Source organism: Microtus pennsylvanicus, chromosome 5 (assembly GCF_037038515.1).
Source record: "Microtus pennsylvanicus isolate mMicPen1 chromosome 5, mMicPen1.hap1, whole genome shotgun sequence".
Taxonomy (NCBI): domain Eukaryota; kingdom Metazoa; phylum Chordata; class Mammalia; order Rodentia; family Cricetidae; genus Microtus; species Microtus pennsylvanicus.
In genome coordinates, this window is record NC_134583.1 from 94,999,212 (window position 1) to 95,025,219 (window position 26,008).

The window sequence follows — 26,008 nt, forward strand, 5'->3', positions numbered from 1 at the left end:
ACATGGATGAGAAAGTATTTCTGTAGTAGATTACCGAGTCCTTTGGGAATATGTCAGGACAAGTACAACCGATCACACAGTAGATCTATTCCTAGTTTCAGAAGAAAATTTTATACTGATTTCCATAGTGACTACAACAGTTTTTACTTCAGTGAAAACAGTGAAAAGTGTTTTTCTTTTCTCTCATTGATGTCAGCATTTTTTATCTCTGCTTTTTTTGAAGAGGAAGGCATTTATTTCAGCATAAGATGTATATTCATTTTTGATGAAAATGATGTCTGGAATTTAATGCAGGAACACCGAGACAGTGACTGTTGAAAAAGCCATGGAGGGATGCTGTTTATTTTCTTGTTTTCCATGATTTGTTCAGCCTGCTTTAAAATAGAACCCAGGGTCACCTTTTCCTAATGTCTTTTACTTTCAATCTAAAGGTTAATAGGTTTCCTCTATTCCACTCTTCTGACAAAGGCTGAAAGAAAAATAGTGGAGTCAGCCCCACTATGGACTTAAACCATAGGAAAACCTTTCTTCTAAATTTGACTATCTAAAGAATTACATTCTAGTGGACATTTGACTAATACAGGCACATTAAAAGAATTCCCTTCTCAATTCTTCCCACCTTTTTCACTATTTTAATTAATGTTTCTATGAACATTCTTGTTAAAATTTGTGTCATTACATGGGGGCTTGTTTCTCTCCAGTCTATCTATGAGAGGAGCTGCTTATATAGTTATATAGTAAGTACAGCTAATAATTTGAGGAATCACCAGGATATCATCTCAATTTTTGAAGTCATGTGAAAGAATTCAGTAGACAGTGGCACTTTCTTAATCTTTTCTTATAGGAGTAAGATGAAATCTCAAAGTAGTGTTAATGTTTCAGAATTTGAACATTTGAAGAACAACCAGTAGTAACCTGTGTTTCCTTTAAAATTCTTTGTTTAGTTCCATGCTAGATTTTAAGTTAGGTTATTTATTTTCTTCGTGTTCATTATTGTTTTAGAACTTTGTATGTTCTAGATATTAAGCATGGTAATTTATATAGTTTGTAAATATTTTCCATTTGTTTCTCATGAAGGATATATATATATATATATATATATATATATATATATATATATATATATATATATGCACACACTAGTGTATATACATGTCTGAGCACGAGATTGTGGATGTGACCCTAGTAATTAAAAAAAAATCTTATATAAATCTACTATTGCCTCTTGATGTGTGATTGCTTCTAATAGGTTTTAGCACTCTTATTTTGAAGTATTTTCATCTTTAAGATTCACAACTAGCTGAAAAATTATTTAAACAATTAGAACTACAAGGACTGGATAGCCAATATTTTCTATATATTTAGAAAGTAAGTACCCATTAGATCAGTTCCACTGTCATAGTGGGTGGGCACACCACTCGCAGTCCTTACTTCCTTGCTCATGTTCTCTTTCCTTCTGCTCCTCATATGGGCCTTGGGATCTTAGTCCAGTGCTCCAATGTGGGTCTCTGTCTCTATCTCCATCCATCACCAGATGAGGGTTCTATGGTGATATGGAAGATATTCATCAGTGTGGCTATAAAATAGGGCCAGTTTAGGCACCCTCTCCTCAGCTTCTCAAGGAACAAGCTGGGGACATTCCCTTGGACACCTGGGAACCCCTCTAGAGTCTACACTCTTGCCAACCCTAAAATGGCTCTGTTAATTAAGATATATACTTCCCTGTCCCCATATCCACTCTTCCTCCATACCAACCCTCCCATTCCCCCAAGCTCTCCCTATCCTACCCTTCTCACTTTTCTCTCCCCATCTCACTTTACCCTCACCTCACCCCACCCCCAAGCTCTCAATTTTTGCCTGGCAATCTTGTCTACTTCCAATATCCAGGAGGATAACTACATGCTTTTCTTTGGGTTCACTTTCCTATTTAGCTTCTCTAGGATCATGAATTAAAGCTCAATGTCCTTTATTTATGGCTAGAATCCACTAATGAGTGAGTACATCTTTTTGGGTCTGGGTTACCTCACTCAACTCACCAAGGCCAGCTGGACTGGGACTGATGGAGCATGTGATCAAACTGGACTCTCTAAATGTGGCTGAAAAGGAGGGCTGACTGAGAAGCCAGGGACAATGGCACTGGATTTTGATTCTATTGCATGTACTGGCTTTGTGGGAACTTAGTCTGTTTGGATGCTCACCTTCCTAGATATGGATGGAGGGGGGAGGACCTTGGACTTCTCACAGGGCAGGGAACCCTGACTGCTTTTTGAACTGTAGAGAGAGGGGGAGGGGAAGGGGGATGGGAGGGAAATGGGAGGAGGTGACAATTTTTATAATAATAATAAAAAAGACAGTAAAGATGTTTTATTGTAGATTTGATGTGAAACTAAAATAAGAATGTTACAGAAGATTTTGCAGTTCCCACAGCTTTTCTGAATGCACTCTTGACCTCTTTGTTCCTCAGGCTGTAGACCAGCGGGTTCAGCATGGGGATGACCATGGTGTAGAACACAGATGCCACCTTGTCAGTGTCCATGGTGTGACTGGAGCTGGGCTGTAAGTACATGAAGATGATTGTTCCATAGAAGATAGAGACTGCAGTGAGATGGGAAGCACAGGTGGAAAAGGCCTTCTGGCGCCCTTCAGATGATCGCATCCGCAGAATAGTGATGAATATAAACAGATAGGAGATAGAGATGACTACAATAGAGAAGAGAGCATTAAAACCCACCACAAAGAAAATTACCATCTCACTAACAGTGGTGTCTGAGCATGAGATGGCCAGGAGAGGAGGGGCATCACAGAAGAAGTGGTCTATAACATTGGACTTACAGAAGGAGAGCCTAAAGATGTTCCCAGTGTGGATGGAGGAATTCAGGAAGCCACAGACATAGGAGCTTACGGTCAGACAAGTACATGTGTTTGTCGTCATGATGGTGGTGTAATGCAGGGGCTTACACACTGCTGCATAGCGGTCATAAGCCATGGCAGCCAGCAGGAAACTTTCTGTGGTTATAAATCCCACAAAAAAGAAGAATTGGGTGCCACAAGCATTGTGGGATATGATTTTATCTGTTGAAATGAGTCCTGCCATTACCTTGGGAGTGATAGCTGAGGAATAACCAAAGTCCACCAGAGACAGGTGACTGAGGAGAAGGTACATGGGAGTGTGGAGGCGTGAGTCCAGCAGAATCAGTCCTGTCATTCCCACGTTCCCAAGCACAGTGCAGAGATAGATGAGAAGGAAGACAATGAAGAGAGGGAGCTGGAGCTCTGGGTCATCTGTTAAACCTGCAAGAATGAACTCAGTCACTTCTGTACTGTTCTCCATTAGAGATCAGGTGGCTTCCCTGCAGCAAAGAGAAAGGAGATCAGAATGAGAGATGAGGGGAGACTGATGATCCTCTCTGCTTGTCCTCTCCATGCCTTCTCTCACTGTGCAAATGTTCCTTTCCTGCATTCTGACCTAAGCAAGCTATGGAGCAAAACTGAAGTTTAAATAAAACTGAGTAAATTAAATTAAGTGATATAAGATCCCACTATATTCCAAGAGATATTGTATCTGAATCTTGAAACTCCATGATTACTGAATTGAGGCCAAGGTGGAGGGTAGTCTTTGTATAAGAACATCACATTAATTGCTTTCTGGAAAATACCAAAGCCTGTATGCGAACTCTGAAAAACTAGCATAAATCATTTTTATCACTGAACTAGAATCATGTAAGATATTAAGTTATGGCAATATAATGCAATTCCAGGGAACATGTACCTTTTATTCATTTTCTAAATTTTTGCTATGTGTTGTTCAGTTTTCTGCTTTGTAATGGCATGTCCAATCAAACTCTTTGCTTGGAAATGTTAGGCTAATGCTATTCACTATCGATAGAGTCTAAACACTACAAATTTATTTCTCAGTATTGTTCAGGTTGGAGAGCAGTGGTTTTTCTCAATGCCCACTTCTGTGTTTACACATGGCTTTAGGTCTTCTGTTTATTCTTGCAGGGAATTTGTTATCTCTTGGAGATTGTTTTCACTGTGAAGCTAACTCCAGCCACATAAGGTCTACCCCCACTGCATATACACCTTTAATCACTCTGCTTTAAAGTATCATCAACATGGAGGTTAGGATTTCAACATAAAAACTCTGGTAGCACATAAGCATTTATAACGAGAACCTTTTCAGAAATATTGTAAGATGTACTTTTACTCTGATTTCATTTTTGTCTATCTATGTTATATAAAAAGGATATTTTATATAATGATGATATTTAAGGTAATGAATTTAACTTTAATTGGTCTCATCATAGAGTAAGATACATGGGATGTTCCATTTACCACATACAGAAAAGAGTAACTTTTACACTATGAATTATGGAATATATACAATCAAAGTTCCTTTTTCACAATACACATATTTTACTTTCACATCTGAATGCCCTTGATTCATGGTCTTAATTTGTCTCCAGGTCAGAAATAACAGGGCGCAAAAATCAGCTCTGCTTTAAATAATGTCCATGAATTTGGTTAGTGGTCATATGGCTTGGCCACAAATTTCCCATCAACATTTTATTAGATTAAATTATAATCCAAATTTGAAGTACATAACTTTTGTACATTGTGATCCAGCCAAGGGTCTTGGTATATCTTGATTTCAGAAGTGGACAATACACAAATTGGAGTTTCCAGATGAAGTAAAACTAAAAGTCTGTTGACAAAATTTCATTATGATTCTTACTATACTCCTTTCTTCTTTTATCCTTTATATAGCCCCTTATGTAACCCTTTTCTCTTTGTATGTGGATAGCCATTACAGTTGAGCAAAGAACAAGTATCCTTTTATGCTTTAGTCATCATGGTTATAAACTTACATATCTATATCTTAGTAGACTCACAAAACATGGATAACATATGCATCCAATAAATGACTTTATTTTTATAAGATTTAAAGTATAGGAGAAGCTTTCTGCTGTATGATTATCTTTCTATTCTCAGAATACAAGATACCTTGGGTAAGATAAAACACAAAATAAATTAATTATAAAATTTGCAGGTGAAAGAGTGGAGATGGAAGCAATTATCCCAAGTGAGGTAACCCAAACCTAGAAATATATATATCATATTTTCTGTCACAGTAGAAGTTAGTTTTCAATATTTAGAAAATTTTAAAAGCCTATTTTCACTGATGTTATGAATTTTGTAAAAAATATTTCGTCAGGTTTCCATCATGCCTGTTATTGAATCTCTACTTACTTGTAAATCAAGAATGTTTACAAATAATGTTTGAATTTGCATTTTCTTTTAAACGTCTTTTACTGAAATATGTCAGAATTTAGAAGTTGTGGCTGGATAATTGATTTGGAGGTTAAGAGCACTAAGTACTCATGAAGAGAATGTGGGTTCTGTTCCTAGCACTCACATGAGGGCTCACAACGACACATAACTGCAAATAGGTGTTTGATACAACTATTCATTTTTAAATATACTCCCTTGTGTCTTCTGTGAGCAACAGCATCTGTTTGATCATTAACAGAATATTATAAAGAGAGTCTAGTATAAAATAAATGATTCAAAGAATTATACATAAGTCATGGAAGTGCAACTCAGAGCAAATGACCTTTCTGTGTCTCATTTGTTTAAAAACAACTGGATCTTCAAATGTTTAGAATGTCCTGCTGTGTAATCTTTGGGTATCTATTTAAAAAGTCAAAGCAAATTAGCCACATAAAGTACCAGGTGCTGTCCGTATTCTAATTCTCTTAATAAATACAGTGTCTGTCTTAGGCACAAGACTTTTGCTGATTTCCTCATCCCCAGGAGCACACAAGACACATTTCCTGATGTTAGGAGTTTTGTGACTAAAGTAAGCATCCAGGCCAATAAATATTGAGCTTTATTCATATTTTCTATTTCTCATGAAGAGCACAGTGTTTTATTGTTTTTTACAATTGTGAAACAGTGAATTAGCGTTGCTCAGTCCACTCACTGGTTAAAGAGCCTTGTCTCTAATACCAGGTAAGTCTCTATGATAGAAATAAAACATTAATTTGCATCATAGTCATATCTTATAATTTTGTGACTATTTCTGAGTATTTTATAGATGTTCTTAAGTATGTTTTTTTATTTGCTGATAGCTATTCTTCCTTTTGAAATATTACTATGATTTTCTTGATTGTAAGAACATTTTGCAATGATACCTCAATTTGATCTTTTCATCATCTCTGGGATTAGTTAAGATAAGACATGTTATTAATTTCCCTAAAAAAGCCAACCAAGATTATAGTAGTTCAAATACTTATTTCAAAATCAATCAAGTTCAATTTTAGTGAAGCTGGGACCCATAACCTATTAACTGCCTCATGTCATATTATAAATATATATATAATATTTTCTGCATATATGTTATATAATATTTTCTATATATTTAATACATTATTTAAACAAAAACATTATATATGTATATATATATTACAATTCATCTTTGTATTTGGGCATACAGCCTTTGAATATCTCTGATACAAAATATAGCAATATATAAAACATTGAAGTCTAAGCTTTCAATGACCCAAAGGAAAGATGACTGAACTCACAGTTTGTATTTTCCTGGTTGCTTCTGTCCTCAAGTTCATGAAGGTTTTGGGTGTGACTCAGAGGCTTGCCTTCTTACCTGACCAGAATAGCATGTAATTCTACCACTTTCATACATATTTAGGGCTTAATTAATAATTCTGTCCCTAAAAGTAAGAAAATATATTTCTTTGGAGAAATACATAGAATCTGGTTTTGGAACCCTCAAAGACAAGCTTGACTTCTGGTATCCTTATCTTCCTTTGTAGAAAAATTATCTCACCTCTTTACATTCCATAATATACCCATCCATAAGAGGGAGTAGTAGACAGGTAACCCCACGGATACCTGCCCTGAAGGATGCCCGAGTGTGACAAAAAAGTAATCTTCATCATTCTTGTACTTTGTAACATGGGATTACTGTTTTATCCCAATAAATAATAACATATTTATGTTTCCAAAGTGAAAATGCTCTTGCTAACATGCCATTTGGGAAGCAATTAATTGTTAGTTCTAGACAACCATTAATGATAGATCAATAACAGATATTAAAGAGGCCCCTGTTTTGGGCTGCTCCCTTTAGTGATAGGCTAAAGAAGACTTCACTAATGTTGTAACAAGGAGAGACTGCTACAGCTGTGGAGCTCTCATGGGAAAAATGTCATAAGAGGATTATACCATGCCCTAAATCACACAACTAGGGAGTAAGTGATTAAAGATTCGGTGGGAATTCAGCTTTTCTTATCAATGGACATCATGGGATTAGTTTCAGTAACTTTAAAAATAATTCTTTTGGTAATGAAAGAACTACAGGATTCCAATTTGATGTTCAGGTTAAGGGATTGAAATTTATATTTTTTTATGTCTACATTATATGTATGCTTCCCTTAATTGACATTATTTATTTTTTGAGAAGGAATGTCAATGTGCTCAATTGTTTTGACTCCTGCTGAGTTTGAACTACAGAGCTGAGTCTTGTTACCAAGTCCATCCAAAATAAGAAATGGTCTTTGCATCTGTGTTGCTTAAACACAGTGGTTATAATAAGTACAAAACAAACAACAAAAGAAGTGCATAATGTATGTACAGAAACATACACATCATGCTGAATAAGAAAAGAAATAGTTGGTAAAAAATTGAAAGAGAGAAGAATTTTGCTTTATATTATCTTGTCATAATACTTTCTGAGGAAAGTAAACTTTTCATTATGTCCTAAACGTGACTGTGAACCAACATAAACAAGTGTGTCAAGCAAAATGAAGATTACATCTTAAAAGTTCAGAGTTTCAAAAGAAATCCAAGCTCTTATTCAAACCATGTATTGACAGCATCAACAAATGTTCATTGATTGTAATATCCATGGTGGTATCCTCCTCCAAACCACAAACAAGTATGGATTTTGTTTGGTTATGTGTTTTTTAAAATAAGTGATTCTGTCTGTTCCAAAGAGAATTTTCTTTGATGAGGGGCGAAGACTACACGTAGTCATTGGTATAATACACATGTTCAGATTGTTGCTAGGTTTCATGCTTGCCTAGCAAACTTTTTGCTGTTAAGTTCCCCTCAAATATACATTTTCACTAGTGCTGAGTAGTTAGTTATCTAATTTTCCAATACCAAGCATGGTTTCTATGTTGTTAAGTATGCCTTACGTTCAGTTAGAGAACTGTTGGCTACCACCAAGGTATGTGTGTTTGCATCCTTAGCATTAGCACGCTAAGAGCATTGTTACAGAGACATCTACAAAACACTCCAACACCAAGGCTCAGGGAACACTGTGAAAGAGAGGGCAGGAAGGGTTAAAAGGGCCAGAAGAGCAGCGATGTTGATATAAGATTGCCTTTTTGAGTAATGTAGAAGTTACACCTGTAAATTCTCATCAGTATGACTGCCTACAAAGGAGCTGAGCAAAGACAACAACCCACATTCTAAAGTGGTCCAGAGCAAGTCTCAGTTTTATACAAAGAGCTACAGGAAACAAAATATAGCTGGGAATGGGAAAATAATTTCCCCTAAGGAAGGGCACTGAAATTGGTCATTTCTTTCAGTCAGAATTCGTTAGTATCCATTGTTACAGAAGTCACCCAAAATGCTCTAAATATTTGTCCCTTTAGCCACTAAGTTAATAAACATAGCATTTTCCTTTAAGCTGTAAATTTTCAAATAATCAGTTTTAAAGATTCCTGCATCTTGGAGATGTTTTATGTAATCTAGATTGGAGAATAAAAATAACTTTCCAGTAAACAGTATTGTGATATAATTATTGAAAGAACAAGAAGACTGAGTGTTGAATAGTATGTAAAATGATCTTAACTTGTTTATAAATTTTTGGAACTGAAATTAGTGGATACATGTCTCCATTCTTAACTTAAAAGAATATCTAATTGATAATCACTTGTAAATGAAAAAAATTAGTTTCCTCCAGATAATCTAACTGGGCAAACATTACTACTTTAAAGGGTAGGCTGCCCTCTCAACAGTAGATCCCTACAGAAAATATACTCAGTGGCATCTATGGACGTTCCTTGTTTCATAATGTGTCAGAGCTTTCCTTTTTAAAATTTTTATTAGTTTTTGAAATTTTATCTTATCTTGTTTGCCAGATAGTCCCCGGTCTCTGGTATGTCATATGACATCATAATTTGTAGTTTCATTTATTTGTGTGTGTGGGCTTTTTTTTGTATACAAGTACGCTGAAGCATGTGGTTGACTTGTGTGTAAAGGCCAGAAGTCATTCCCCCCCCCCCTTTTTTTGAGACATGTATAGCTTTGGAGTCTGTCCTGGAAGTTGTTCTGTTGACCAGGTTGGCCTTGAACTCACAGAAATCAGTCTGTCTCTGCCTCCTGAGTGCTGAGATTAAAGGCATGTGCCACCAGTGCTTAGCTCAGAAGTATTTTTTGGGTACTTTCTTCAGTCACTCCCTACTTTGTTTCAGATTGCTTTATTCTATTCTATTGTTTACATATTTACTTTTATGCTAATACCATGTTGTTTTTAATACTCTGGTTCTGCAATGCATTTGAAAAATCAAGCACTATGTCCAGTATTGGCCTGCTTATTAATTTTTACATTTTTCAATAAATGTATACAATATTTGAGATCATATCCATTCCTGACTCTCCTTTCCAACTCCTCCTAAGCCTGTCTAACAAAGCCTATTATCATCGCTTGTGACTGTACACTGTAACTGATGGTAAGACAATAATGCTTGAGATGCCACACATCATAGTTTCAGGATACAGCAAATTCAATCTCAAACTGATCAGAAAATTCTCTCCCTGAGGGCTACCTTTCCTATGACTGGAAGGTCCTATTCAGGCTGATAGTGGCAAAAAGAGAGCAGTGATCTTACCCAGAATCCTGCTTGCTACAGTATAGACCTGCCAGGATAATTGTGTCCTCTGTTGTAATAGTGCAGGGGGAGGGCTGTTATCAGGAAAATACATTCCTTTTCTGATTGGATTTGAGGCCAGCATTTGATCTCTTTGCCTGGGATTTTTACTTTTACTTTTTTCATGCCAGAAGGTAAATAACAAATATTTTAAAGTCACCCTGAAAGCAGTAAGTAAATTGACAACTAGGGATGAGTGACTAAAGAGAGTGGGAAGAGGGGAGAGGGGAGAAAGGGGGAAATAAGGGATAAGGGATGGAAGTCAATTGTATGGAAGCATGATACGTGTATAAAGAGAATATCAGCATTAAACTCACAAATATATACTTACATGCATTACTATTACAACAAGGAAGATGTAAATTGCAAATATTAATTACATGAGGGGGAATAATTTTCCCTAAGAATTTTTTATTGCTGTACTAGTGCAAATTAATGAGCTTAATTATAAATTTTATTTAGGCATATAGTGTAATTTGATCACATAGACTTTCCTTTTTTATCTTTTTTTATACGTTTTTCCTGTTCTAGTATATTATAGCTCTCCCTTACTTACTTTTCCTCTTGCTCCACATATTAAAGAAAACAGGAACTATTTGCTCTCATAATAGCTGGATTATTTCATTCAATTATCATGATGATGTCCAGCTCCATCTAGTTTTCTGCAGAAAACATGATTTCATTCTTCAAGACTGAGAAGAGACATTTCCTTTACCATTCATCAGCTATTGGGAAAATAGACTGATTTATAACCTGTCCACTGTGAACCAAGCTGTGGTAACCATGGGTGTGCAAGTGTGTCTCTATAGTAAGCTGACTTTGATTTTTTTTGAGTATCTGCTCAGAAATGCTATATATAGTTATATAATAATTTTATTTTAATTGTTTGAAGAAACTTCCATCTGATTTTCACAGTGTGTAACTTTATTTAAATTATTTTCATGAGGCTATAAGTGTTAGTTTTTGATATTTTCCACTGGCAGCATGCAGGTTTAAGAAGAAATATTGGAAAAATAAAATGTTTTCAACTAAAAAAAGAGAAGTGCACTATATAGATAAAGAGAACTCACAACATATAAGTAATACATCATTTTTATTCATAAGAAACTGAGCTAGGTCTCCAAAGACAGTTTAACTGCTGTTTCTCTAGGTGACTGGAATGAGAGGTGTTACTGTCCTCCTGGGCATGTAGTCTCTGGAGGACTTCATGTCTGAATAAATTCTCCTGATCCCATTTTTGTTCTCTAGAATCCGAGCACGGCTTTGACACTGTTTTCACTGGAACAGCCAAAGATTTTTTTGGTGGTCATTTACAGGATTTAATGTAAAGGTTGTTATTTTTCTCAGCAGTTTTGTTTTTAAAGATTTATTATTGTTACTCTTTAACTGTGTGCATGTATGCATGTATGCAATGTGAACATAGATGCCTGCAAATCCTAGCGCTGGAGCTATCGGTGGTTGAGCAGATCCCAAGGTAGGTGTTTGATCATACACTCCCAAAGATAGAAGAGTTAGCCAAAAATACGCTTAAGCTATTGGTCAAACAGTATTGTAAATAATATAGTTTCTGTGTGATTATTTTGGTGCTGGGCAGCTGGGAACAAACAAACAGACTCCTACGACAGCTGAGAACCACTGGTCTCGCAGTTCACCTCTCCAGGAAATTGTGTGTTGCAATATGAAGTAACCTCTTAGCCAGTTCTGGTGGTCTACACATAACCCAGGCACTCGGGGAGCTGAGGCAGAAGGATCACAAGTTAGAGGCGAGTCTGGGCTAAATAGTCAGACTCTGGGGAAAAAAAGGTGCTTTCTGGGTTTTTATAATTTTTTTTCTGTTTTCAATATGTGTAATATACAAAATATGGTTCATAGACCTTCTCTTAGTAAATAAAAAGAGTAGTACATGCTCTTAACCAATTTCCTACCTCTTCAGTTCTATGCTAAGTTGTTTTAAACACACATTTGCATATCATTATAAGCTTCTAGCTTTAAAAATTATATCTCTGGCTAAGAATAAAGTCAGTGTTCAGAATGATGACCTTCTTTTACAGTTGCTCATAACTTCACTCAGTTTTCAAGTCTTGAATAGTTTCTTTCATATGTTTAATTTCTTTTTCTTGGTTTTCTTTAAGGAATTTGCTGATGTCTTCCATTTTTTTTGTTTGTCTCTTCCACCATTTCTTTGAGGGAATTTCTCATTTCCTTTTTGAGAGTTTCAAGCATTCTCCTGAAGTTTATTTTTTCGATCAATTTCTTCTGCTTCATCTATATTTGGTTGTTTAACTCTTGTTGTTCTAGGGTCAGTAGGTTTTACTGGTGTTGTGTTGCTCTTTTTCGTGTTGCATGTGTTCTTACCTTTTTCTTCTCATTTTTAGGTGTGGTTGGGGCTGTTTGAGATTCTTTTGAATAATCTTCTAGGTGCCAGTGAATCCAAAGCTCAGATAGTTGTTCCTCATGGTACAGTCAGTGCCATAGTTCTAGTTCTAATTACCTGGTTGGTTACTGGTTTGACCTGTTATTGTAAATCCTAGTCTGGATCCTTCCTGCAGAATTTGTCCTGCAAAAGTCTCTGACTCCGGTTTACTGCCTTGGAGTTCCCAGGTTTGGGTGCATCAAGAAGCCCAGAGGACTTGGCTCAGGCTTAGTCTTTCAGAGGTCCCAGACTCACACTTGGACCTGCAGAGGTTTCAGGTTCCTGCCAATTTCCTTTGATGTCCCAGACCAATGCCTGGACCCACATAGGTCCTGCCTCAGGCCTACTCCCTCTGAGGTCCCGGTCTCATGCTTGGTTCCTGTCTACTTTCCCGGAGGTCCCAGATTCATGCCCAGACTGACAGAGGTACTGGCTCAGGCCTAATTCCTCAGAGGTTCTAGACCTATGCACAGACCCACAAGGGTCCTGGTTTAGGTCTACCCCCTTGAAAATCCCAAATTCACATCTGGACAGTCAGCAATCTCTGGCTCTGGCTCACTTGCTCAGCAATTACTCACCTGTACCTGTTCTGGTGGAGTTTGCTGTCTCCCGTCTGCTCTGGACCAGTTCACTGGCTCAGTCCTGATCCGCCAGTGTCCTGGGACTGGCTTGACTCCCAACTCCTGCTCCTGTGGAGCTAGCTTCCTCAGGCCCACTTGGCCTAGATAGCTCAGTCAAACTCACTTCTGTGGAATTTGTTGCCTCAATCCTGCTCCAGCCTCAGGCTTACTATGGTTTAGGTTTCTGGCTTTGGCCTGTTTCTGTAACTCCTGGTCTGAATCCACTTCTGCAAAAGTCCATGGTTTGGAGTTGGACCTGCAAAAGTCTCTGGCTATGGCCTACTGCCTCAGAGTTCCCAGGCTCAGATGTGCCCAGAGCCCCAGACGACCTGGCTCAGGCTTACACTCTCAGAGATTCCAGACTCAGACGGGCAGGGGTTTCAGGTTCCTGCCTATTCCCTTTGATGACCCACAGAGGTCCTGGACCAGGCCTACTTCCTTTGAGCTCTCAGACTCAGTGCCTGGCCCTGAAGAGATCTATGGTTCCTGCCTACTCCCTTGGAGTCCCAGATTCATGTCCAGACTCCCAGAGGTCTCTGGCTCTGGCTCACTCGCTCAGCAGTTACTCTCCTTTCATTTATTATGTTACAGGGTAGTGTCATGAGGATTAGAAAAGTTAAGTAGGAAGAACAGACATAAGAAAGAAACACAGAGACATAGGATAATATCAGGAAGTCACTCAGTGTCTCCTGTATGTTGAGTTCTGAGTACTAAGTACTGAGTTCTGAGTTCACACTTGTTTAACTTTCCATACACTTTATATTCCAATTCAAAGCGGGGGAGAAGGCAAAAGACTGCCTTAACGGGATACAATGGACACCCAGAACAGTTACTTGCTTTGAAACATCAAGTACTGAATTCTTAAGAAGGGCATTCTGTTGCTTAGGCAGTGAGCCCACCTTAGACCAAGTATCCTGAAGGCAGCCACTCCCTCGGGCAAACCCTCTAATTCAAAAGAAGGAGCAGAAGTGTGCTTGAATTTTCTGACCTTTGGAGTGGATCTACCTCCATGGAGAAGATACCAGTTGGCACAGAGAGTCGATGATAAGGAGGCTGAGGGTACACAATGACGAAAATTGTGAAGATATTTCATGATGTGATTACACTGTGGAATATAATATTACAACCTTCAAAAGATTGTCATGCAATGAAAGGGTAGCATCGCATTGTTTGTGTCTCAGAGTTAAATTTTATATTGTTTATAATTGTCAAAGTTGTATATATAATTAAACAAGTTTGAATTTAAGCTAAAAATTACCTACATAGTTTTTTTAAAGAAATATGGTTAAAATATTTGTGTAGAATTTCTTTTGATATTTTGTTTTTTTCCTCCAAGTTACTGTATTTATTATTATTATTACTCTATTAATAGTAACATTTATTTAATGATAATATACTTATGATTTATTGTGTTCTAACAATGAGGCAGAAATCTTAGTGATTTAAACCTATCAACTTGTTACATTTTCGGAACATCCTGGTGAAGGACGTTTTTCATTTTAAACTGAGACACAGAAAGGTCGCGACTTACCTAATTCTAGGTGATCTGTAAGTGGATAAAACAGGAATAAAGAACACACAGGTGAGTGCCAGAGACTGTTCTGTTCAATCACAGCATGTTGTGTCTTAGGATGCTTGTATGGCTCCAAAGCACTTTTAAAAACCACCCGCAAGAATTACACAACCTAGGAAAACTAGGAAGGACAGTGATCATTTTTCAAATTGATTAAATTCTTGGGTTGTTCATGTTTGTTGAAAGGGATAATTAATAATGAACAGCTCTCTGATTTTTTGCTGCTTCCCTCAAGGGTGTGAAGTAGATGTAGGTTGCTCAGTGCAGTGTTTATTTGAATGGTAAATAAGTGTTGAGTTTTGTACCCTTTTGGGGCATGTCTTTCATAGAGGACTGTGAAGGATCAAATGATGAGTATATTTCTTTAGCTCTCAAACAGATTCCAGCTGTATGGCTGAAAATCTCATATTTCACCATGATGTATCCAGAAAGGCAGTGATGTACCTCTTGTCCTCAAGCAATTATACAATAGGACAGGAAGATTAAACATATTAATATCCATTATTTTATAGTCACATAGTACATGGTGTTTAGTTATTTTGTACCTGACTCTGAAATGACAGTTACGAAAAAACCAGAGTAGTTTATTGTTGAAACGTTCAACCGAAATGAGAATATGTGAATAAAATCTGGAAGACACCTGAGTGGTCATTTAAATAAAGGAGTGCTGTGGGGAACTAACAGATACCATGCAGAGGGCTCTAGAGATTACACTGTAAGGAAGTGATAAGATTGAGGCAGTCTAAAAGTTATTGAGAATCCTGCTTTAGTAGTGAGATTATGCAGATAATATCATTTGAATAACAGGAGTTCTCTGGCATCAATTCCTATGAATCAGCAATATATTTATTTTATTTGTTTGGACAGGTGATACACAATTTCAAAATGTCATACTTGGAGAATGGCACTAAAGTGACTCAGTTTACCCTTTTGGGATTGACTGACAACCCAGATCTGGAAGTCTCCCTGTTCATGACATTCACCCTCATCTATCTCATCACACTGATCGGGAACTTGGGCATGATTGTGTTGATCTGGCTGGACTCCCGTCTCCACACTCCCATGTACCTTTTCCTCAGTAATCTGTCTCTGGCAGACTGTGTTTACTCCTCAGCTGTGACACCAAAGGTGATGGCTGGGCTTCTCACAGGGGATAAAGTTATCTCCTATGGGGGATGTGTTGCCCAGATGTTCTTCTTTGTGTCTTTTGCGAGTGTAGACTGTTTCCTACTTGCTGTCATGGCTTTTGACAGACATGCTGCAGTTTGCAAGCCCTTACATTATACCACTACCATGACTACTAGAGTGTGTACTCACATGGTGATTGGCTGCTATGCCTGGGGCTTATTTGAGTCTGCTGTACATACTGGATTTACCTTCTCCCTCTCCTTCTGCCGTTCTAATACAGTCCATCATTTTTTCTGTGATATCCCTCCAATCCTGGCTCTTTCTTGTTCTGATATCCATGTGAATGAGATTGTCCTTTTTATCTTAGCCTCATTCAATGTCTGTTTTGCTCTGATAGTTATCTTGACCTCCTATGCTTTCATATTCATTGCTATCCTGAGGATGCATTCAGCAGAAGGACGGAAGAAAGCCTTCTCTACTTGTGCATCCCACCTCACTGCTGTGTCCATATTCTATGGAACTGTAATCTTCATGTATCTCCAGCCCAGTTCTAGTCATTCCATGGACAATGACCAAATGGCATCCGTGTTCTACACCATAGTAGTTCCCATGTTGAACCCAATTGTCTATAGCTTAAGGAATAAAGAAGTTCATAGTGCTTTCAAGAAAGTTGTAGAGAAAATGAAGACTTTGGTAAGCTCCTAATTTTATTTTAAATTTTGAATTATATGCTTTTATTGTCAATAGGTATTTTTAAAAAATATTGATAAAATTTTCAGGTATTATTTTGGTTTATTCTGTTTTTCTAAAGGATTATATTTTTTCCTTGATGATTATTTTTACTTAAGAACAAGTACTCTACTACACTTGGTAGTAATTGATACTTGCTAACAACACAAAGTTTCAAAGCAGAATTACTGCAAATATGGCAATGTGTATGTATCTTTCTGCTTTCTTCCCTCCAAGTCAATAAGAAATGACACTTCAGCAAACTCCTTTAAAAAGTCTCTTTCACTGACACTTAGCCAAGCTCTGCACAAAATATCTTTTCCTAACTTTTTTTTGATTATCCTTTTTAGACATGGTCTCCTGTAATGAAGATTAGCCTCAATTCACCGTATAGCCAACATTAACCTTGAATTTCTGTATTCCTTACATATCCAGTGCTGATTGTAGGTGTGAGCCACCAGGCCAGGCTCTATGTGGTGTTGGAGAAAGAAGCCAGAGCTTTCTGCATGTTAGAAATGCCATTCACCAACTGCACTACATCCCCATCACTGTCTTTTTAAAATATGTTTTTCTTTTTTAATTGATTTTATTGAGCTATACATTTTTCTCTGCTCCCCTCTCTTTCTTTCTTCTCCCATTCAACTCTTTCCCATAGTCCCCATCTTCCCAATTTACTCAGGATATCTTGTCATTTTCTACTTCCCATATAGATTAGATCCATGTATGTCTCTCTTAGGGTTCTCATTGTTGTCTAAGGTTCTCTGGGATTGTAAATTGTAGGCTGGTTTTCTTTGCTTTATGTCTAAAAGCCACTTATGAAAGTAATATGATATTAATCTTTCTGGGTCTGGGTTACTTCACTCAGTATGATGTTTTCTAGATCCACCTATTTGTTTGCAAATTTCAAGATGTCATTTTTTTCTGCTGTATAATACTCCATTGTGTAAATGTACCATATTTTTCTTATCCATTTTTCAGTAGAGGGGCATTTAGGTTCTTTCCAGGTTCTGGCTATGACAAACAATGCTGGTATAAACATAGGTAAGCATGTGTTCTTATGGTATGATTGAACATTCTTTGGGCATATACCCAAAAGTGGTATTGCTGGGTCTTGAGGAAGGTTGTTTTTAAAGACAGAAAAGTCTGTCAATACATACAAAAGAAAAGAAGCACAGGAAAGTCTTAAAGTAATTCAAACTATAAGTCAGATACCTCAACTAAGTTAACAGAACAGTGAAAATAGCAAAACTAGTTATTTGCATGCAAAGGCAACTTTTCAGTGTTCCAATTTGTTACTTTTTTCCTTTCTTTCCTGCTATGATGTTTTTTTTTTTTGTTTTTGGAGACAAGAGTCTCACTGTGTAGCCTTAATTGAACTGGCACTCCTAATGAAAAGCAGGCTGGCTTTGAATTCCCAGAGATTCACTTGCCTCTCACTTTTGTGTACTGTGATTATAGGCTTGCCAGCACTCAATTTGTTTTTTATTTATTTATTTATTTATTAAAGATTTCTGCCTCCTCCCAGCCACTGCCTCCCATTTCCCTCTCCCTCCCCCAATTAAGTTCCCCTCCCTCATCAGCCCGAAGAGCAGTCAGGGTTCCCTGCCCTGTGGGAAGTCCAAGGACCTCCCACCTTCTTTCAGGTCTAGTAAGGTGAGCATCCAAAATGCCTAAGCTCCCACAAAGCCAGTACGTGCAGTAGGATCAAAAACCCATTGCCATTGTTCTTGACTTTTCAGCAGTCCTCATAGTCCGCTATGTTCAGCGAGTCCGGTTTTATCCCATGCTTTTTCAGACCCAGTCCAGCTGGCCTTGGTGAGTTCCCAATACAACATCCCCATTGTCTCAGTGTGTGGGTGCACCCCTCGCGGTCATGAGTTCCTTGCTCGTGCTCTCTCTCCTTCTGCTCCTGATTTGGACCTTGGGATTTCAGTCCAGTCAGCACTCAATTTGAATCCAGGAGATTTAAAAATCTGTATGGTTGTTTGAGGCCAGCCTGGTCTACAAGAGCTAGTTCTAGGACAGGTTCCAAAGCTACAGAGAAAGTCTGTGTCGAACCCCCATCCCCCCCCCAAAAAATCTGTATGGTTAATCAGTTATCTATTGTTGTATAACAAGCGTTCTCAAAATTTAATGTCTTAAGACGATGGTTTAGTATTTTATATAATCATTTGAACAATACAATTCTATTTTCATCCATGTTCACCCATGAGGTTCTTTATATTATACAAGGTCAACTGAACTTGAAGGCCTAAGATAGTTCTACTCTTTTATTGGTATTGAACTTGGGTATTGTCTGGTCTATTTTCTGCATCACCATATGATAGTCTGCCTTCTAGTGTCCGAGGCAGCTTATGTAGGATACTGTCAAGAGATTATATTCAAAATCTGAAAGTAAAATACTTCATCACCTCTAAACTCACAAATTCCTCTTTTTAAAAGTATCATCCTACACTGGCTAATGTAAGACCTATGTCTGACTTAGAATTTATGTATGAAGAAAGAGTTACCAACTCTTGGGAAAAGGAGAAGCAAAGAATTTGTGGTCTTAAGATGATGAATCCAATCTGGTGACATTAGAATAATTTGACTGAACTAAAATGCTAAAATAAAGAAATCAAAATATAGTGGCACAAAACAATCTTCTTCTCAAAAATCAGAAGCTAGTGTAGCAATGTGAAGATGCACTGTTGTGTATGCTATGACATTTCTCCTATTTTATAATGAAGGTTCTGCTAATACCAGAGCCATATTAATAAAAAGAAAAAATGCTCACAGAAACCTACTACCCCTTGTTCTTGTAAGCCAAGTCTATTTTGTATTTCCTTTACCTGAAGTTCTATGAACAAGTCTACAGAATGTGTAGATGGTTTTCAATAGGACTCTGTACATGCCTTGAATATATTTGGATCATATTTACTAACACTATTATTCATTATTAGCTACTTTATCCTTTATTTATATATAATTCTCTACTTTTATTTTTATATATTTTTACTTATAAATATCACATATGAGAGAAACGTATTGATAGAAAGCTTTATTTCACTTGCATGATGGATAATTTTAATTTAGAAATGACATGAATTACTCTTGCTTTAAAGTTTAATAATACACTATCTTATCTATCATCTATCTATCTATCTATCTATCTATCTATCTATCTATCTATCTATCTATCTGTCTATCTATCTCGTATTTACCTATTATCTATCATCATCATTGATCTATCATAGTTTATTAATTTGTTGACTGGTAATTCATCTAATAATATAACTCAACTATTTTGAACATATCGTCAATAAACATGGTTATGAAAGTATCTTTAGAGCAAGCTGACTTATTTTGTGGACATTTATACCGAGAAGGAGCATATCAAGATCATAAGGTGCTTTCCTTTCAGTGTCTTTTAGAGAATTTCCAGACTGAGTTCAATAGTGGACACACTAATTTATATTCCCACCAGCAGTGTGAAAGGATTCATATTTTCAAATTTGATTTTTTGAAACTAACAATATGAAGCTAAAAGAAGTAATAAAAAGAAAAATATTTTGAATTGAATAAAAGCAGACTCATGGTACATAATTTGTTTTTCCTAGAGAGACATGAATGGACATCTTTTCATCTAAGAGAAGGCTCCATAGATCAATTGTCATCATAGAGCTTTATCCAGAAATTGATGGAAACCGATGCAGAGACTTAGAGCCAAACATTAGATGGAACTTAGGGAATTCTGTGGAAGAGGACGAAAAGAGCATTAGGAGCCAGAGGGGTCAAGGACATCACATGAAAACCCACAGAATCAACTAACCTGGGAACATAGGGGTCACAGAGACTGAACCACCCAGAGAGCCCACATGGGATTGCCCTAGGCTCTCTGCATATATGTTACTTGTGTAGCTTGATCTTCTTGTGGGACTCTTATCAGTGAGAGCAGAGGAACTCTCTGACTCTTTTACCAGCTCGTGGAACCCTATTCCTTGTACTAGGTTGCTTGTCCAGCCGTAATATAAGGAGTGGTGCCTAGTCTTACCACATCTTGATATGCCATGTTTGGTTGATATCCATGGGTGGTCTGCTCTTTTCTGAATGGAAATGAGAATGAGCAGATGGGGTGCAGAGGGGAGGTTGGGGGAGAAAAAACGAGTTGTAAAAAATTAATAAAAAATCATTGAAGAGAGAAGGGGGTGGGGTGCCAGGAACAGACCAAAAATTAATTCCATCAAAAATCTCCCTTGAAGAACAAATGAGTACATCGCAGCTCCTTAAAGGAGGATGATGAGAGATTCCTTGTAGTAGAGAGCCGTGAGAGCGTCAAAGGCAGCGGCATGCCTGGAATCCTACACCAGCACAAATGAAACACAACAGCTGAATACGGCTTGTAGAGAGCTACAAGTCTCTCTTCCCCGAGTTACTGCTAGCTGCTTATACAACCTGAAGTTATGGAATCATGCATTTGGTAACTTTCTAAGCTTTGAGAATCATGTAAACTCACACCTTTATAAGTTTCATTAGTTCCCCCAATCTTATGAAGTTCCCTACTTCCTCTAAGAGGGAATATTTCATTTGTATGATGTAGCTACACAATAAAGCGTGTGCGTGTGTGTGTGTGTGCGCGCACACACACACACACGCACACACACACTCATACACACACAAGCTCCAGGTAGCGTAAAGCATGACTGTTTTCCCTCAAAATGCTGATGTAGGTATGTCTCTGTAGACAATTTAATTACTGCTTCTCTAGCTGAGTGGAATGAAGATCTGTGGATGTCCTCCTGGGCATCAATTTCTCTGTGGACTTTGTGCATGTATAAGTTCTTTGAATTCAAGACATTGGTGTCTAGTATCCGACATGAATCTATATGACATCATTTTAGAAGGAATAGCCTATGTGCCAAAGGCATTTTCTTATTTATTTATTGAAATATAGAAAATTGCTCTTTTGTGAAGTTTTATTTCACAATTGCATATTATTATGAGTCATCAACAACATCCAGCTCAAGCAAATCTCAAGTTAAAATTAATATCCAGTTCACAATGGTGTACTCTTTCCTCTTAGAGTTGCTGGACACTTCACAGAGTGCAATCAGAGACTTCTTATTTTTTTTCTCACAGCATCCCTGGGTGACAGGTTAGAGACTATTTTGTAACCACTACAAAAAAATCACCTTTTCCTTGTATCTGTCTGTCTCTGGAGAACTTTGTTGTTCAACTAGTCATTAGGAGATAACTTCATCAGAAGCTTTCCCTCTTTGAGAGGGTCTTCCACCTGGATCCCAAATGACACAGTGCCAACTCCCTTAAAGAACAAGGTAGGTTTCTAGCTGAATCTGTTTTGTTCAGACTGCAGAAACAGCATATCTGCTGTGCAAAGGTACAGGGATAACTATTCTCCTATTGATTGATCAGAGCTTATCTTTCTAGTATCTAATCTCCTCCTGGCTTCACACCTTTTTACCAAGTGTCAGGAATCACAAATGCTTACTCTAACAGAGGCAATAAGGACATTTCCAAATAGAAGATGGCATCATTATCATATATTTTGAAATCCATTTTTAAGATAGTGTTTTTGACGTGGAGTGTGCTCAATAAGTGAGTTTTGACACACTAAGCAAACAAATGAAGGACTTAATGAAGTCTATCTATAAACAACCACATTCCTCTTTGTTGAGCCATTTAGCATATGTTTCTAAAGCAACATTATTACAGTACTTAAATGGATTTTTATGGGTCCATGATCAAGCATTATGTGAATATGGAATTTCTAGGTAGAAGTACAGTTTATATTGGGACACAAGAAACACATTCTACACACACACACGTGCAAACATGCACGCACACACACACATTCAGGTACACCAACACAAATACATTCATGGAATAAGTAAAGCTCCCACATACTCCCACTTCCCCTCATCTTTTAGGTTTATCCTTCTATTCCTTTTGTCTTAAATAAGTTAATATTTGCAAGCATTAAGCTGAGCAGTGACATAAAACACCTGTCACCTGTGTTAGAAACCATTTACTGTCCAGGTGGCGTTGGTGCATGCTTTTAATCCCAGCACTCAGGAGTCAGAGGCAGGTGGATCTCTGTGAGTTCAAGGCCAGTTCAAGGTCTACAAAGTGAGTTCCAGGATAGCCAGGACTGTAACACGGAGAAATCCTGTCTCAAAAAAATAAAACTAAACAAAACAAAACAACACTAAACCAAACAAAACCAACCAAGCAAAAAGGAAACCATTAATAATAATACACATGATATTTAACAGAATTTTTTAAATTGTTGGTTCAGTTCATCATTTAATTTTACCATCCACTAATGGATTATGACTTTTAATTCATAAAATACCATGAAAAACCTGTCATAGCTAAATTCTCAAACACACACATTAGGCAAATTCATAGAGAGTACAGCTCAGGCACTTTTGCTATCTCAGATTGACTTACATTTCTATACTTCTTGGGTCATTCTGTACCTTTATATGCTTCTCTGTCCTTTCTCTATCTTATGTGTTTCAATCTCTGTTGTTTTGTGGTACTGGACCATTAACCCAGGATCCTGTTCATGGCAGATAAAATTTTTATTGGGATGTTCTGCTCCCACCCATTGTTCTTATTTACTTTTAATTTTTTATTATTAGACAGAGTCAGAGTTACTCTGGCTGGCCTTGAACTCACTCTGTCATCCAGATAGGACTGAACTCACAATCTTCCTATTTTTGCTTCCCAGGTAGAATGGCATTTTCTTATATGTTTAGCTCTATTCTAAGTATAATGATTCACAGAGAATTAGCATCATAACCAAAGAATTTATTGTTTAGGTTCTCACGCTTAAATTTAGAATGTTTAAAGTGTGAATCTATAAGACTTAGCACAACAGTGTCTGGCCCAAAGAAGATTGTTGCTAGTGTTATATTTAGAGTTACAAAGAATGGACTCAGTAACAGTCATAAATGAAGAAGGGTTTATGGGACACTATCCCTCATTGTTAAGCTATTATTGCTAGATTCAGAAAAGGGGTTAGATATTACCTTCAGTGTGTATCCTTCATTAACCACAGTATGTTACAATGTATAGTCCTAATCCTATGGTCACTCAGATGGCCTGGGTCACAAAACAAAATTAAAAGTCATGAATTTGGGAAAGACACCATTAGAGAGGAGAGGGGTTGAACACTGTTAAAAGAAGTTGAGACATGGTGACAGGAGAGAGTAACAGGAATGACTGATATGATACATGTGTGAAATTGTAAGATAAGTAACAAACAATTAAAAGATGTTGTCTGAGCAAGATGTGCTCTCTATTTGAAAAGACAAAACTTGAATACTTATTTGTCAGACCAACCATCTTTAAGATCAGATATTTGAATATGATATGTGGTTTCTTTATCCCATCTGTCCTAGGGACTAATTTGAAATCTCGGTTCTTTCCACTATGACCCAAATGGAAGCAGCTCTCCTGGAGGTAGTGACTGAGGAATGCATTGAGGATATATGTTGAAGAGAGCATTAAGTGTATGCTCATGGATTACATGTGGAGCAATAGAGTAATAAGCCCAAGTTTGAATTATTCTGGTGTCAAATATTTGTTTGCTGAAGGATTTATCATATTTACAGCAGATATTTACCATGGACTTTAAAAACTATGGAGGCTATTTTATAATGAGATTATTTAGTTGAAGAAGGTAAGTGGTCAAACTTAAACTTCAACAGATTATACTGTAGCACAAAATGGCATTTGAAAATTCCTCTTTGTTTTTACTTTGGAAACACTACCTTTGCTAGCATTTAATATTTGTGAAAGTTTTATTTTGCCTAAGAAAATTTCAATGAAAGTTAGACAGTTACCTACATAAACTGTTTGAGTGATAAGGTTCAAACAATTTTTTTCTCATTCTCTATATTCCAATAACATGTGCATACATCATTGCTGTTATTAGTAATATCATATATATTTAGAATGCTATAATGATTATTCATTTTCTTTTAACTATACATTAAGTAGTATTTTGAGCAATATAAATCCACAACTCATTACGCTGTGTTCTCATGTTATATCATGTGCTTACTTGTGGGGATTACTGAGCATTGAACCCAGTGTCTCATGCACTCTGAGAAAGACACACTCATCAACCTGTTCATGTCCTTTCATGATTTTGACAGGTAAAATACAATATCGAAATGTTGTATGTGGCAAACAGCAGCAGACTGAGTACATTTATACTCTTGGGACTAACTGACAACCCAGAACTGGAAGTCCCCCTATTTACAACATTCACCCTCATCTATCTCATCACACTGATCGGGAACTTGGGCATGATTGTGTTGATCTGGGTGGACTCCCTTCTCCACACTCCCATGTACCTTTTCCTCAGTAATCTCTCTCTGGCAGACTGTGTTTACTCCTCAGCTGTGACTCCAAAGGTGATGGCTGGGCTTCTCACAGGGGATAAAGTTATCTCCTATGGGGGATGTGTAGCTCAAATGTTCTTCTTTGTGTCTTTTGCGAGTGTAGACTGTTTCCTACTTGCTGTCATGGCTTTTGACAGACATGCTGCAGTTTGCAAGCCCTTACATTATACCACTACCATGACTACTAGAGTGTGTACTCACATGGTGATTGGCTGCTATGTATTCAGCTTAGCTGAATCTTCTATCTATAACCGGGTTTATCTTTGATCTCTCATTTTGCCATTCTAATGTGATTCATCACTTCTTCTGTGATATCCCTCCAATCCTGGATCTTTCTTGCTCTGATATATATGTGAATGAGATTGTGCTCTTTATCATAACATCATTCAATGTCTTTTTTGCTCTGATAGTTATCTTGACCTCCTATGCTTTCATATTCATTGCTATCCTGAGGATGCGTTCAGCAGAAGGAAGGAAGAAAGCCTTCTCTACTTGTGCATCCCACCTCACCGCTGTGACCATATTCTATGGAACTATAATCTTCATGTATCTACAGCCCAGTTCTAGTCATTCCTTGGACAATGATCAAATGGCATCCGTGTTCTACACCATAGTAGTTCCCATGTTGAACCCAATTGTCTATAGCTTAAGAAATAAAGAGGTCCATAATGCCTTAAAGAAAACCATTGAGAAGATGAAGTCTGCTCAACACCTAGCTTTAATTAGAGATTTACACAATTTTTGCAATTAATCATTTATATGTTGTGTAGCAGAAAATTCCTTCATTTAGTGGCTCAAGGCAATGGTTTGCTACCACATATACTTGTCTGGACAGGGAAGGCCCTTTGTTTCTAGTCTAGGCTCACTCATGAGTTTTTGCATGTTTTATTATTTCAGCCGATCTGGGCGGTCCAGAATAGTCTCATTTTATTTTATGTTAATGATACTGGCTATATTCTAGGCAATCTTTGCTCATCTTCACTAGATCTCTTATCCTTTAGAGCATGATTCAGTTGGCTTACTTGGCATTTTCAGGCAGTATTCTCATAGATTATTATAAAACTCACAGAATTATTCAAATGTTAAGTAGAACATGTATGCATTTCCTCTACCATTCTACCCCAGAAGACGGCAGTTAAGCCTTACCAAGATTCAAATATGAAGGAGATACTAAT

General features: G+C 37.2%; 2 protein-coding genes and 1 pseudogene across 2 annotated transcripts; 2 read left to right on the top strand and 1 right to left on the bottom strand.

Moving 5' to 3' along the window:
• Window positions 1-2,386: 2,386 nt before the first annotated feature.
• LOC142851111 (olfactory receptor 5B12-like) lies at window positions 2,387-3,331 on the bottom strand. The gene has a single exon (XM_075975020.1). The coding sequence runs from the start codon at window positions 3,329-3,331 to the stop codon at window positions 2,387-2,389; it is 945 nt and encodes a 314-aa protein (XP_075831135.1).
• A 12,116-nt stretch (window positions 3,332-15,447) lies between these two features.
• On the top strand, window positions 15,448-16,395 carry LOC142851112 (olfactory receptor 5B2-like). The gene has a single exon (XM_075975021.1). The coding sequence runs from the start codon at window positions 15,448-15,450 to the stop codon at window positions 16,393-16,395; it is 948 nt and encodes a 315-aa protein (XP_075831136.1).
• Window positions 16,396-24,602: 8,207 nt separating this feature from the next.
• On the top strand, window positions 24,603-25,584 carry LOC142851113 (olfactory receptor 5B12-like; annotated as a pseudogene).
• Window positions 25,585-26,008: the final 424 nt, after the last annotated feature.